General features: G+C 38.3%; 1 protein-coding gene across 1 annotated transcript in view; it reads right to left on the bottom strand.

The window, feature by feature from the left end:
• Positions 1 to 1,563: 1,563 nt before the first annotated feature.
• The window catches only part of LOC135224841 (prostatic spermine-binding protein-like), a 37,532-nt gene continuing 22,488 nt past the window's right edge, over positions 1,564 to 16,607 (bottom strand). The window contains exon 2 of the mRNA XM_064264163.1: positions 1,564 to 2,119. Coding sequence (XP_064120233.1) covers positions 1,564 to 2,119 — 556 coding nt within the window. The remainder of the gene's footprint in view (positions 2,120 to 16,607) is intronic.

Raw genomic sequence — 16,607 nt, forward strand, 5'->3', positions numbered from 1 at the left:
TGTTAGTGGAAGCTGGATCATCTCAGGTGTAACATGTAGGTACTTCAGTGGTAGCGAAATCCAGTGGCGTAACTGGGGAAGGGTGGGTGGGTGGGAGGTGTTCCACCACGTGCAACGCTGTCCAAGGGGCGGCACTCTGGCATCTTTTTGAGTTGGTCTGGTTTGGCGTCATTCTAGATTTTCCATCAAATTTCGTCTGATCGGAACAGTTGGACTTTGATGTCGTTATTAGCGAATTCGCTTCTAACAAAGCTCGTAGAGTTCCGGCCCCTAAACCTTGAGCTTACACAGTCCTGTGTTGGAATGCTCTGGCTTGATCTTGTGTGGAGCCACAATTTCTCTCTTTAATTAATGCATCTATTTACTTTTTAAGTTATTTCACCTATTTATTTGTTATTGCAAATCACTGTCCAATTATTATTATTGCCATTTTTATGCTGAAGAATGTATGATATTTACGAAAGTTGAAATAAAGTCTGAAAAATAATAATTTTTAGGTTGAATTTTGGAATGTGACTCTAGCCCCACGCTTTTCTTTAGTCATACGACGACCTACTACAGTGGACCAATATTGTAGGTACAAAATTCTGTGCGGAGGTTATGAGAGACAAAGAGATATAACAAAATATGCCCACATCATCTCGTCCTCTTCTGGGGCTGGGACCACACACACACACACACACACACACATATATATATATATACATACACGTATATATACACACACCGTTCACGTCGCGAGCTATATATACATAAGGAAGGTGTCTGCTGCACAGAAGGAGCAGCAGTAAAAGAAAAGAGAGCGAAGGACGACAGAAGAACCTCAAAGAGGGAGAGACAAGATACATTTTACGACTCTAATAAAATTGACATTCATCTACGTAAGGGCCCCGCTTGTCCAAAGATAAAATTAGAATAAAATAGAAGTTTTCTCTGGTTGATGATGGGAAGCTTTTGTCTGAAACATGACATTCAGGTCCCCATCGCGATCTCCGGGGAGGAATAACATAAGATTTCCATCAAGTTTTATTTTTATGGAACGGCAGTCCTGGCTGTAGCCATTCCTGTCTAAATAGAAAGCTTAATTGTCCGCCGCCTTATCTTCGGCTTAAGAATTGTTCAAGCGCTGCTCCCCATGATGGAGGGAACTGCTTTTCTCGGACTTCGGAAGATTCCAGTGATAAGCAACAAAAAATGAGTCGCCGCTTCAAAAATATAGAAATGGCCAGGAGCGTCAAGAGACAGACAGACAGACAGGCAGGCAGGCAGCGGTAAAGACGTCTCTTTGTAAACAGAAATGATTCTATTCTTTTGTGAGTGCGGAGCAATTCCCACCATTGCACCCACGAGAGCAGTCGAGGGAGGGCTGGGCGAGCATACTCCTTCAACAGAAGCAATATACGGATATGACTGCGTTCTTTCCATAAGGGTTGGCCCCGTATTATGTTCCCATTGGAGACACTGGCACAACCCATTCAAAGGGGGCGTAGCGTCCCCGTGATACCCAGCCCCAACCCCCAACCTCGGGCCCCTTTTTCACCGTCTCTCCCTTGCAAAGCATTTTTATTGGCTTCCCTTCGGGGGGTATGAGTCTCGGCTATTTGCATTTATGTTGCCTTGTCCTCTCGCTCCTTCTGCAGATGGTGATGGAAGGTCTGGTCCCCCGGTGCCACTACAGCCGCTCTCCCCAAGATCACCATCACTACCGTAATCATCAACTTCATCATCATCACCACTACCATAATCCTCATCACCAACATCATCACAACCACCATCACCACTACCGTAATCCTCATCATCATCATTATAACAACCACTATCACCACTACTGTAATCCTCATCGTCATCATCACCACCATCACCACTACGGTAATCCTCCTCCTCATCATCATCATCACAACCATCATCACCACTACCGTAATCCTCATCGTCATCGTCATCACCATCATCATCATCATCATCACACCCACCATCACCACTACCGTAATCCTCATCGTCATCATCATCACAACCACAACTACCGTAATCCTCCTCCTCCTCCTCCTCCTCCTCATCATCATCACAACCACTATCACCACTACTGTAATCCTCTTCGTCATCATCATCACCACCATCACCACTACCGTAATCCTCATCATCATCATCACAGCCACCATCACCATCATCGTTGTTACCACCAGCGCCACCATCACATCACCCCGCCGCCTTCGCTATCATTGCTATTACCATCGTAAAACAATTACAACTAGCACCATCATTATATAATAGTACTGCCACGCTAACATAATTGTTACTACCGCTACCACCACCTTTATGATTATTATACTACTACTTCTACTAAAATCATTACTGCTAATGATGAAGCTTCTTCCTCCTTGCTTTAGTCGCTAGTATCATTTCTATATCTAATAATTTTTCTTTCGTTTTCCTTCTGTTACTTCTACTTTGCCTACCGCCTTTTTCACTTGCATGTGGAAATTGTTTTGCCTTATGATTTAGCTTTATTGTCTGTACTTTTTGTCTTTTTTTTATATATCTCCAAGCCAAATTTTTGCTGACATCTCTGTCTTCAACATAATCATGGCCAGGAACTAGTTTAAAAAGAAAAGAAAAAAAATGCCGTCTTCAAACATTTGATTATTTTTCCATTCATCAGAAACAACGACAATAATGATAATAATGATGATAAATGCATCAGAAAATGAGACATGGTACAGAAAACACAGCCTCAAATTTAACCAAAGCAGAAGGCAAAATCTGTTTTATTACACCTTCAAGAGAGTCACCTTTAGTATCTCAAGGCAAGCCAGAAGGGTGTCATAAAAAGCTATGTAAAGGAATACGTAGCGAAGTAAAAGTAAAGGAGGTGCCCCTAACTTCAAGAAATCGTTTTGTCCCTGACAAAGGAAACACAAGGCAGCTAGTTTCGTCAGAGAAGACTCATGAGAGTCCAGATTTCAGAGCAACACTGGAGGCCTTCAGAATCCAGAAATATTGTTTGAGAATAGACATATTTTCCTCAGGTGGTATTGCGGGGCCAAAAGCTGAATAGGAATCATAAGAAATAAAACTAATTGCCAAGTCTGATTCTCTTAAAGAAAAAAATTGTATCTGGAAACAAAGAACTGTTGTCAAATGATTTGTAACAATTATTTTAGAGCAAATGACAACTTAACGATGAAGATGAGACGGTACATTTAAAGAAGAGACATGATTCATCAAAACCGTTTTTGAATTGCCTTGTACCACACTATAGGTTAATAGAAATGGATCTAAGTCGATAAATATATTTGTAGAATATGTTGTCAGTAGAGACAGTTCAAAATCATAGTTATAAAGTGAGAACGTTTGTTCAAAAAAATGACAGGGTTTGATAATACCGCTAAACTTCAAAGTAAAAATTTGCGAGATTTAAGGCAAAACTTATATAATATTCTTTTGATTAAAATGGACGCATAATAATTTATTTTTTCATTCTTTCTCCGTCTACCTCAGGTATAGTTCAGTCTTAGATATCTTAAAGATAATAAATTCCTGAAACAATCAGATTTATGAAGTATGTGGGTTGTCAAAACTGGTGACCACAAGTGAAACCCTAACAGAAAGGTTGAATAATTGCAGGCGGGATTTTAAAACTACAAACAAACAAAACTTGAACGCAGTGAGCAACTCTATCAGCCATACCAGGTAAATCCTGAATCGGCTGTGTAATCTCCCCAAACGCTCCCTTCTGGTAATTGTAGTTTTAGTTGTAGCATCAGCTGAATGTGGGGAACCATTTGTCTCGCTTGGTCTCCTCTCTCTCTCTCTCTCTCTCTCTCTCTCTCTCTCTGAGCTTCCCAAAAGCCCGCGATAACGATAGATAAGACTTGGTACGGATTAGCTTCCACCGATTCCCATCTCCCACTCCTCCTATTCCCACTCCCCTCTCCGCCCACCTCCTCCTGCCATTCCCTAAATTTTCTGCTCTCACTTTCACACACATACACAAACACACATACGCGCGCGCATACATACATGCATACACAGGTAATATATATATATGTATATACATATATATATTATATATATATATGTATATATAATTATATATATATATATATATATATATATATATATATATATATATATGTTTGTGTGCGTGTGTGCTGAAAATCACCAAAACACGTGATGTACTTATGAAGATGCACAAAAAGGATAAAATGAAACACTGGATATAAATTCTGACCGGTTTCGCTTTTAGTTTTCTTAAACATCTCCAGGAGGATTCATACGTCGTGATTTAAATTTATTAAGTAATTAATTAATATATTTTTATGGCTGATGACCAGCGAGCAGCGATTAGATTAGAAATAAACATCAAGCGTGTTTAAGTATCGGCTCTCGATAATAGATGGACAATGATATTAACCATTGAATTCAGGCTGGATGGAATAATTAGAGGGTGGTATCAGGTGTACATTGTGACAAGATGGTCACTACTACTAAGCTGAAGGACGAGGAGGCACATACGGTGGTGGCATGGCCAGCTATGTTGGGCTAGAAATGGCGGTACTAAATAAAAACAGTACAAAGTGAGCTAGTCGTGGCGGAAATGGGAATGCTCTGCTGGATGAGCGGAGTGTTAGCTAGAGATGGGATATGAAACGAAAACATCAGGGGATCAGTAAAAGTCGTGGAAGTGTCAAAGAAAGCCCAAGCGTCAAGATTGAAATGGTCTGGGCACCTGATGAGTTGAGATGAGGAGGGTGTGACACGTAGCCGGAGAGATCGTGGAAATGGAAGCCCCAGAGACCAAAGAAGTGGGAAGCCTAAGAGAACCAGGAGAGACCACATTCGAAGAAACATGAGAGACAATGGAATAAATGAGGGGAGGACTTAGGACAGAAACAACTGGAAAAGGCTTATTTAAAAACAGTGACCATGGTTAAAGATTCTGCTGATGGGAAGAAGGCGCCTGAGTGATAGTACAAACGAATGTACAGAAGGTTAGAAAAGATATTCACACGTGATGAGTAGAAAAAAAGAGGGAGGAGGAACAGTAAATTTGTTAGTGTTTCAGTCCTGTGCCCAATTTACAAAACTCGTTTATTTATGCCGGTGGGTTCACGCCTTTTATATAGGCCCATGTAAACTACCTTCCTTAAAACCTATAAATTTCACACATTTCTCTTGAAATGAACGAATCGAGTTTTTACATAAGCTGCCATGTATAATACTGGATCCACATTACTTTCCAGTAAATTCTTGGAATACATTATATTTTTAGCCTCCCTCCAATTGATAGGTCCGATTTTCGCTAACGGAACAAAATTTTACTGATCTACAATTCATATCTTCTTTTATGCTATTCTTATTCTCTTTTCCAATGGTTTTTCAGTTTGGCCAATAAAAAAATTTGTCGCATTATTTACACGACATTTTATTATTGTTGGGAAAGTCGTTTAAAAGTGCCTGTTTCTTTGTATTACCAGGCTGAAATGCTACATTAACTCCAAACATCTTAAGATGAGATATATCTCTGATATTAGTATACTTTATGGTAACACAAGCAGTTTTTTGTATTATAAGTTTGTGTTGTTATTTAAGAATCCTTAGATGCCATTTATCCTCAGTACATTAATGATAAATTCATTTTCATTAGGAATGATCAGCATCTTCATGGTCGAGTCTACATTTGAACAAGAAGATGAAAGCTAATTCCTCAGGCTAATATGCATTTGTACTACTAGTCTATCAACATGAAAAGTGTCTTGAATGCTAAGGCAAAGTGCAGTCGTTCCTAACCCAATTCAGTTGTTAACTTATGAGAAAAGTGTTGCCCAATGCAGTAGCTGATCTGTCATCAAGGAATTGAACAAAATTAGACACCTTTTGACCAATACTGGTCATCTGGTCTGCATGATTGGAGAATGCAAACATAGAAAATTGGAAAATTTAATATACTGATTACTGTGGACAATGAGGCATCAGCAACAAAATGCTGTCTTTTACTAAAGCATGCCATATGCCGTAGCCTTCAATAAAGAAACCACAAAATTACCAATAATAAACATGAGAGAATTCTTAGTATATAAATTTACAAGGTCACTGGAGAACTGCGAATTCCTCAAACCTAGCTTCTTTAGTTACGCCCATAAAATTACCTCATCAGATGACTATAGCAACCCAAATCAAACCTAGCTTCTTTAGTTACGCCCATAAAATTACCTCATCAGATGACTATAGCAACCCAAAGCTGCCATATTCTATTACTACAGATCAGAAAAGCATAACCGGAAACCTGAAGTAGAACAATTTTTACTTGTTCCAAACTCCCTCTCAGGAATCCAAACTTCAAGCTTCAGTTTTCACCTTCCGTGTATTGATACATTTCGCCGAACATGGGTGGCTACAGGTGAAAACTACTTTATAGAAACTACCACATTCACTTAATGGTGTACATTAAAATATATCAATACCCATTGCTCATATTTCGTATTGTTAGGTTATCCCATTATGTATGTATGTATATACGTATATAATGTGTATATATACATATGTATATATTTATATGTATATATACATATATATATAAATTTATGTATATATACATTTGTGTGTGTGTGTATCTGGGATAACCTAACATCAAGAGACTTGAAGAGAACTCTTAGAAACGATCCTAAATCCTTTTTTGATTAGCTACCCACCTTGTGAACATTTTCCTGTCATATCGCGTTTCATGAATTCACTGTATTTGTTCGGCCTTGCTATACTCTTAAAATAATGCATTATTATTCCTTCAATATATATATATATATATATATATGGATATATATATATATGTGTGTGTGTGTATGTGTGTGTGTGTGTGTGTGTGTGTGTGTGTAATCCGGTGAAGTCAATGGAAATTATAATGTTTTAATTTTTACAATTTTGGTGAGTACAAAATTATCATAAATGTAAACGAAGTTAATGAGTAAATTGAACGAAACCCTTTTAACAAAAATTGTTAATCCCCGGTATAATGCTTTAATAAAGAATCCATCTCGACTTTAAGGTATTACGGATAATTTTAACGGCAATTAAAAAAAAAACATATATTCAAAGAAAAAATATAAACCCTTCAAGAATGTAAAAGGTGGGAAAAGTTCAAAACGATGATTTCAGGATTTGTTTTAGCTAAAGAGAACAAAAAGTCTCAGGAAAGTAAGAGAGAGAAAGTGAAAGTCTCGAAAGAATATGGTTTCATAATGAATTTTCTCAGCGGGGAGATCGCATAGAGGGAACCTTGCAACGTAAGTCATTCTCACTGCCTCCTATTAGGCTTGAATGCGATTATTCGTGTTCTTCGAAGCTGACATGAGACTGAACTGGCTCCCAAAACGCTGGCGTGTTCAGGACGAAATATTGGGCAATTGTCTCCGATACTGAAGGCAAAGGGCTGCATAAATTGTCGCTTAAAACATAAACTAAGTCTTTGAAATATAGATGAGGCACGAAGTTAAAGACAACTTGGAAGATAGAGATGAATATGATATATGGTTTATAGAAGCGCCAGCTTTAATATATAATTTAAGAGATGTGTAGATACAGAAGCTATTATGAAAATGAGAATAACTTTAAGGTCTCTCATAATATCATCTAAACTGTTATAAAAGTCAATTGACAGGATTTTCTTGTTTTTCCGTTCAAAGCTGCAAGATTACTTTTCACGGTATGCTTGTCTATAATATAACCGAGGGTTTTATTCACACAAAATAAGTAATTTCTATTCTTGATAAGACGCTAATGGTCTTCAGGAGCTATGAAAATTCCTCTTGAAAATATTTTTAAATTTTTGCGTCAGTGAACTCATTGGCTTTACAAAATCGGCTCCCGAGAGTTGACTGGAAATTAGATTCGAAGCAGTTGAATTGTGAAATTGCAATATTTGCAAAAGACGCTTGCACGTCAGAAATAGTCAACAACAACAGGGAAAAGACTGGATCTCCTTCGGGCATCTGACTTATAATTAATTCTGTTGTTTGTACGTCCCCATTTGGATAACTGAAAAGTTGACATTTATTCACTATTACTATGTATTTGTTTTTCATTTGTCGCAATGAAACTGTCTAGAGTGTTTTTGTTTGTTCGCTCTGATCCTTCATTAGCATCCCTAATACTTTTTTGAAGTCGATGTTTGCATATCAGTGAGACACAAAAATACTAAACGATTACCCAGAGTTATTATCTGATCTCCTCACTACAAAGAAATTTAGCGTGATCTTTGTTTTTGATACTCTCTCTCTCTCTCTCTCCTCTCTCTCTCTCTCTCTCTCTCTCTCCACCCCACATAAATGAATCCACCAGGCTTGTCACATCTACAACTGACATTTATGATAGTTCCACAAGCCGGAAAAGGACTGAACGCCCATTCGCAATAAAAAAAAAAAAAAGTAAGGAAAAAATTCTATCATACAAACCAGAGCGCTGATGTTGATCGCCATTGGCCACTGGTAATGAGAATACACACTAATTTTGCCAACAGAAATCTCGGAAAGCTTGAATGGTCCGACGTCAAAAGAAACTATAATGAATCTGGCTTTTAATGTAAATACCAGAAAGAACATTTTGAGGGCGGAATGCCATTATCCTGTGGGCATATCATGGACCCGCTTCTGACGTAACACAAATATTACGCAAGAATATGCGTGTATATATAATATATATAGACATATAATATATATATCATATATATATATATATATATATATCATATATGATATATATATATATATATATATATATATATTATATATATATTTATATATAAATCTAATATATAGTGTGTGTGTGTCTGCACATTCAAATTCGAAAATATTAAGCCACAAATATCGTATATTATCAGTTCAGTATACCTTGGGAATAACTTAAACCCAAGATATAGTGAATTGGATATTAAGCGATTCGAGGCTTAATATTCGTGTATATAGCAATGTCATGGTGTAAGTGACAAAATTGATTAGCTCTCTCTCTCTCTCTCTCTCTCTCTCTCATCTTCTTTCCTACCGTTATCCCTACATTAAGGGTCGGTTGCCTGATGCGCCTTCTCCACTGCCTTCTATTAAAGCCATCATCAGGCATGGTTTATTGTTTGGCAAAAGGGTTTTTACGACCGCATGCCCTTGCTGTCATCAACCACAGTTATTGGCGGTGGGCCAAACCTTTTACTAAAAAGTACAACTGCAAGGCAACAGTTTCCACAGTTATTGGTGGTGGGCCTAGCCTTCTGCAAAAAAGTACAACTGCAAGGCAGCAGTTTCCACTGTTATTGGCGGTGGGCCTAGCCCTCTACTAAAAAGTAGGACTGCAAGACAACAGTTTCCACAGTTGTTGGCGGGTTTAGCCTTTTACTAAAAAGTACGACTGCAATGCAGCAGTTTCCACAGTTATTGGTGGTGGGCCTAGCCTTTTACGAAAAAGTACGACAGCAAGGCAACAGTTTCCACAGTTATTGGCAGTGGGCCTAGCCTTCTACTTAATAGAATGACTGCAAGGCAGCAGTTTACTCAGTTATTGGCAGTGCGCCTAGCCTTCTAATAAAAAGTATAAAAAAAGGCAGCAGTTTCCACAGTTATTGGCGGTGGGCCTAGCCTTTTACTAAAAGTATGACTGCATGGGTAAGGTGGTAATTTCCACAATTATTGGCGGTGGGCCTAGCCTTTTACTAAAAAGTAAGACTGCAAGGCGGCAGTTTCCATAGTTATTGGCGGTGGGCCTAGCCTCTTTACTAAAAAGTACGACTGCAAGGCGGCAGTTTCCACAGTTATTGGCGGTGGGCCTAGCCTTTTACTAAGTTTCCACAGTTATTGGCGGTGGGCCTAGCCTTTTACTAAAAAGTACGACTGCAAGGCAGCAGTTTCCACAGTTATTGGCGGTGGGCCTAGCCTTTTACTAAAAAGTACGACTGCAAGGCAGCAGTTTCCACAGTTATTGGCGGTGGGCCTAGCCTTTTACTAAAAAGTAAGACTGATTGGCTGCAGTTTCCACAGTTATTGGCGGTGGGCCTAGCCTTTTACTAAAAAGTACGACTGCAAGGCGGCAGTTTCCACAGTTATTGGCGGTGGGCCTAGCCTTTTACTAAAAAGTAAGACTGCAAGGCAGCAGTTTCCACAGTTATTGGCGGTGGGCCTAGCCTTTTACTAAAAAGTACGACTGCAAGGCAGCAGTTTCCACAGTTATTGGCGGTGGGCCTAGCCTTTTACTAAAAAGTACGACTGCAAGGCGGCAGTTTCCACAGTTATTGGCGGTGGGCCTAGCCTTTTACTAAAAGTACGACTGCAAGGCGGCAGTTTCCACAGTTATTGGCAGTGGGCCTAGCTAGCCTTTTACTAAAAAGTACGACTGCCAAGGCGGCGGGGAGGTTTCCACAGTTTTATTGGCGGTGGGCCTAGACTAGCCTTTACTAAAAAGTACGACTGCAAGACGGCAGTTTCCACAGTTATTGGCGGTGGGCCTAGCTAGCCTTTTACTAAAAAGTGCGACTGCAAGGCGGCAGCTTCCACAATTATTGGCAGTGGGTCTAGCCTTTTACTAAAAAGTAAGACTGCAGGGCAGCAGCTGTCCTTTTAGTCGCCTTCTATGACACGCAGGACCTACAGTGGTAGTATTCTTACACCCCTACCACAGGATCATCTCTCACTATCTCTCTCTCTCTCTCTCTCTCTCTCTCTCTCTATCCTACACATATGATATATTATATATATTATTTTTTTTTGTATATTGTATTTTTTTTATCTAATATATATATTCAAATGTAATAGCCTCAATGTCCTCAGAACTTCTTGAATTCTTTGCTCTTTTTTGGATACAAAGCCTGGAGTTCTGAGTTCAAAGAAATTTGAAGAAATTGTGATGTCGGTACCGGAAAAACGAACCCAGGTCCCATAATCACAAAGAGGTCATGTTGCCGACCTGACCTCTTTGTGATTATGGGACCTAGGTTCGTTTCCCGCTACCAGACATCACAATTTCTTCAAATTTCTTTGAACTTGGACTCTAGGCTTTGTCGTGACAAGCGTACCCAAAAAAGAGCAAAGAATTCAAGAAGTTTAGAGGGCATCGTGGCTATTACAATTGCATATGTATCTGGTAAAAAAGTGACCAGTAGATTCTACATATAAATAAATATATATATACATATATATTATATATATATATATATATATATATATATATATATATATATATATATGTGTTTTCATAGTATTATAATTTTCAAACGGTGGTTCCCACTTGTTTCTCGTTAGAGTTTGTCTCTGTTGTTAAAGTTTATAGTTAAGAAGTGAACTACGCTGTTCTATTGTTCTCCCTTAGTCAGAGTTAAGCCGCTCACTTCAGTCACTTTTTCCATCCCAAGAGAAACTATCAGACGTCGGACAGAAGACCAACATTGTGCTGAGAACTCGTATAAACATATATAAGACGAACAAGACATTCTTAGAAATGAATGGAACAATACCTGTTAAATACTCTAACAAAAAATTTTTTTTACTGGAAGTCGCTTAGAAGGAAGTAGAAATACCAGCATCGGCAAGAGAAGTTGTAAAGAAAATTCAAAAGCAAACTACAAAAAACAATTCTGTAATTCCTTTGAGGAGCCAAAGAAAATTCCTCCATCTTTGGATCCAGCACAAGTGCTGTTTCTCCCTCCAGAGCTAAGGGTGGAAGTCTGGAAGACATGTTGAGCAGTCATGGCAACCGAGCTAAACTACTTTGCTTCACCGTTCTTGACGTTAAAGACTCTTGGCCAATTTAACTATTGTCGATGGACGTTAAATAAATCTTATAAAATCCCAGTAGTTAGGTACATCAAGATAAGTCTTATCTGCTGATAGTTTGTCAAAACAGCTCTATTGTATTCGTCTCACCTTCGTATGTTTTTTATTTCGTTTTCATGAACAAAAATTAAGTAGAGACGGGGCTTCTCGAAAAGAAAATAAAAGAGTAAATTACTAATTATTAAAAGCCACTTCGCTATTTTCATATCCGCTTCGGTTGCTGGAAGTTGATCTTAAACTTGTCTGTGTATGTATACATACACACACACACACACATATATACATATAGCTATATGTGTGTGTGTGTGTGTGTGTATGTATGTATACGTATATGTATACATATGATATCTAGTGACGGTTAGCTACTAAGGCACTCATGATAAAACTACATTTATGCATCCAACTATAATAGGAGACTAGTCCATTCTTGTTCAGATTCCTCCTATTGATTTTTTTAACAATATGGCACTTCTTATCAACCGTAATAAATGATATGTCAGAGGATATGTACATACATTCTGACAACATACTTTAGTAATTTCCCGGGGCGTGCCAGTCGATTCGGAGAGTGTCAGCATCCATCTTCTGTAAGTGCCGCGTTGTTTCACTTACATTGCTAAAGGTCTTTCTTTCCTTTTGTTTGTTTGTATGATGCTTTTACGTTACATGGAACCAGTGGTTATTCAGCAACGGGACCAACGGCTTTACGTGACTTCCGAACCACGTCGAGAGTGAACTTATATCACCAGAAATACACATCTCTCACTCCTCAATGGAATGGCCGAGAATCGAACCCGCGACCACCGAGGTGGGACGCTAATACCATACCAACCGCGCCGCTGGGGCGCTTACTTTCCTTGTGCTATAAAATTTCGGAAAATACTTTGTTCTTGTTTTGGACGTTGATGCTTCTATAGTATAACGGAGGTTACTTTATTCAGATTGTGTATTTAATATCACAGTGCATTTGTTTACCAAAATGTTATGAATTAAAGTTGGATATTTTACATTATTTTTTTCCTTTTTGTGTTTCCTTGTACAACGTTGTTCTGTGGGAATATTGGGGTTTTTGGTCGCAAGGTTATATATATATATATATATATATATATATATATATATATATATATATATATATATATATATATATGTATATATGTATATATATATACTATATTATTTTTTATGGTTGTGAGCGTGTATATATGTGTGTGTGCTAGCAACTCATGCATGCTTAAATATACAGACTGATAGATTTGGCCATAGTAGAAGAATTATTAAGATGAATAGCATGCATATATTGCATGAGCAAACAAGGTGCACGAAAGCGACACCACAGAAATGGATTAGCAATTGTGTGTACTTGCGTTCACTTGCGTGCGTGGGGGCAGCTGTGTTTGCAGCTCCATTTGACAGGTAAAATGATAATGTCTGCTTCACCTTGAATGATTTATGGCAGGTTGGTGAAGTAAAACCGCTGGCAACAATAAACAAGGAACAGTGTTCACGGGGACATTAAATCGCATTATTGTCGCTAAACAACAAACTAAGATAAGTATGTGGATTTGCTCTTGCGGACGCTGAACAGTTTCTTTATTGTCATATTGTTTGTCTAAGGGATGTGGACTGGCATCTTTAGTTAGGGGAAAATAAATGAACTGTCACTCCTCTCTACTACACTGCAGTCACTGCTCAACCTGCCATATAGCTTTGAATCCATTTGCCGAGGCGAAGCTCACTTTGCGTAATACGAAAAATGCCGGATCTTTTTAGATTAGTTCTCTCAAAGTTTTCAGTTATTTTTGAATGAATTAACAATTGACTTCACCAGAATCGTTAAATGATTGTTTTTTATTGATGCATAATTATGTAGAGATGGCATGCATTGATTCATCGATTTTAAAAGAAAACACAAACCAGGTAACAATCTTATATGACAATAGTTCATTTTCCTCCTTCGTATAATATATTATATATATATATATATATATATATATATATATATATGTGTGTGTGTGTGTGTGTGTGTGTGTGTGTGTGTGTGTGTATGTATGCTTGTGTGCTTGCGAAAGATTTCCACTCCGAAAAATCCCCATCGCGCCGGTTCGAACACTTTTACCAACCAGCCATCCCGGGCAGCAGTCTTTAAGTAGAAGCGAAATCCACGAAAAGTTAGAGAAGAAAAAATTCTTAACAAACTTTAATGTGAAAGGACTCTCGACGGACTGCCAGAGCTCGCTCGCTTTCCTTTTGAAGGATGTACGAACCTGATGTAATAACCAAAATCTTCACAAGTATCCTAAAAGCCTTTTTCTCTTTTTCTTTTCTCTCTTTATTTTTTCTTTTTTCTTTTTTATTTTTTGGAAAAGCGTTTAGAGTGGCAAGTAAAGACGAAGTTCCTTTGCCTTCTTTAGGCGTTTTTATATCTCCTTCGTTTTAGGAATAATACCGAAAAAGACTGGTGGGTTGCAGGGCATTAAAGAGAGCGGTTTTTTTTAGTCTATAATCGTTTTACCATAGTTTAGATTCTTTCTTTTTCTTACTAGTTTTGTTCGTTCATGAGGAGCCAACACTTAATGCTAACATCATTTTATATCCACACATCGTTATATAATGTGTGTGCGTTTATAGGTAGATAGATAAATAGACAATTTTTTGTTCATAGAAAATACTACATGTTATTCTAACCTCTAGCGACAATTCATCTGATATCAGAATGCTCGGTGTAAGCAATTTTCTGTTTGGCTCCAGCGTGCGCCTGAACGCTCTCCGTAGGATTTATTGTGTGGGTGAAGCTGAGCCTCACTCCCCGACGTTAAGCACGTTAGGGATTGAGAAGAGAAGAGGATAGACCTAAGGAAAGGACAAGATAAAAAGTCATCTTCGTGACAAACAAACAGACAGACAGGCAGACAGACAGACAGTCAGCGAGAGTTTACAGTTAGCTTGAATGAAAATATGACGTCATATTTTGTAGGTTTGTTGGCCGCACAGAAAAATATGTTTAAAAGGAAATGAAATGATATGGTGCGAGGGAACCACTGGTATCTGCCAACGATTGTATCTTCACCTCTCCATATGAGTATTCGATATGAGTATTCTGTGTATGAAGCAGATAGCCTACTTGTCAAAAAATCACGTTCAAATAGTATAGAATCTTGGTAAATGCAGGACGCCTTTGTGTAACTGATATGGATAGTGTGGAATTGCAAGATAACTCAAAAAGTAATACTGTATATATCGATTTTTGTGAGTTTGTGGAACCCCATAAGAAATGTGGAAAATACCTTTGCAGATAATATTAACAGAAAAAAAGGAAACGCTCTCTCTCTCTCTCTCTCTCTCTCTCTCTCTCTCTCTCTCTCTCTCTCTCTCTCTCTCTCTCTCTCTCTCTCTCTCTCCCCGATCGGAAATCACCTTCCCCTATTTTAATCTCATTTAAGCATACTTACATTTATCTGTGTGGTTCGATCAGCTATCGATTTTAGATATTTTATAAAACATCCTTCCCTATTTATTATCATTTGTGTTCCTCCCTTCCCTTCAAGCCTCCTTTGATTTTTCAAAATCTTCATTGCAAGTGCTAATAGGCAGTGATGGCTATCAAGAGTCAGTTATAATTGTCGTGGTGGTGGTAGTATAAGTCGTAACAATAAAACTAGCATCCGAACGGATCGTATTATTCCATTAAGTTTCGCTAATTCATTTCGTCAGGTTTCAGTGCCCACAAAAATATATATCTGTGGTGTCTCCTAAGACAGTTATTTAGTTTAATCTATTTTTTACAGATGTCACGTTGAAAGCACATCAATTGTGCGTTTAGCTCGTGAATTCCGGTGTGCAAATACGTAATTTCCACTGTATTTTCGGAATTATATTATAAACAAATAACCGCACAAGGTGAAGGAGAATGCAAGTGAGTCAGTAATAATTTTATTCGAGTGTTTTTCCAGCTGTGCAATTGTTATCTGGAAAGGTGTGAACATGTTCCTGATCGGTCCTTACTTTGCTTATGTGCTTTATTGCAGGGATGACGTTGTCGATAGCTGTTGGGGTGTATGTAGGTAGATGTGTTTCTTTCAGTGCCCAATTGAATGAAACGCTGCCTAAAATACTTTCCCACTTTGCTTTTCTATTCACTTCGTGCGGAGAAGCTCTGTGGTTACACCTCACTGAAATGTGTTATGGCGAGGCATACAGAACCGTCATCTTTTTAAGAATTAACGAAGAAACGTGATGTGAGACCACATCGCTACCACAAGTAAGAATTTACGTAGCTTGGCCAAACTTTTTAACTTCTTGTTGTGTAAGTACCTTTTACTGAGTACGTCAGTTAGTTCCACAGGAAATTTCTTGCATAATAATGATAAAACTTATAACTCAAATAGAATCCGCACTGCCGCCCCTTTCTTCTTCTTGGTCAAGAGTCAAGTTTTCTACATTGAAAGTAAATCGGACCTCTTAGCTCAAGGTCTGACTTGCCTTTTTAATGGCAACTCCGTTCTTTTTGGGGGAACGCTACTTTACGTAGACCTTCTTTTAAAAGCCTTCTCGGTTTGGCAGTCTGCTATGGCAATGACTTTGCAAGCAGTTTGCGGACAAGAGATGTAGTTAGTTTTTATGACTTTAATCGTAGGTTCTGCAAGATCCTGTCATTTCTCAGTTTCTGTTTCCAGTGAGTAACTTTTCAACGATAAAGACGGCGGTTTCAAATTCATTGGTCTGATCCCCGTGAATTTAACTTTTGATGGTAACAAAAGCGAGGCGGGCAAACAAAGCTTTCAAAATCAGGCAAGTTACATGAAGCTC

Source organism: Macrobrachium nipponense, chromosome 12 (assembly GCF_015104395.2).
Source record: "Macrobrachium nipponense isolate FS-2020 chromosome 12, ASM1510439v2, whole genome shotgun sequence".
NCBI classification, from domain to species: Eukaryota; Metazoa; Arthropoda; class Malacostraca; order Decapoda; family Palaemonidae; genus Macrobrachium; species Macrobrachium nipponense.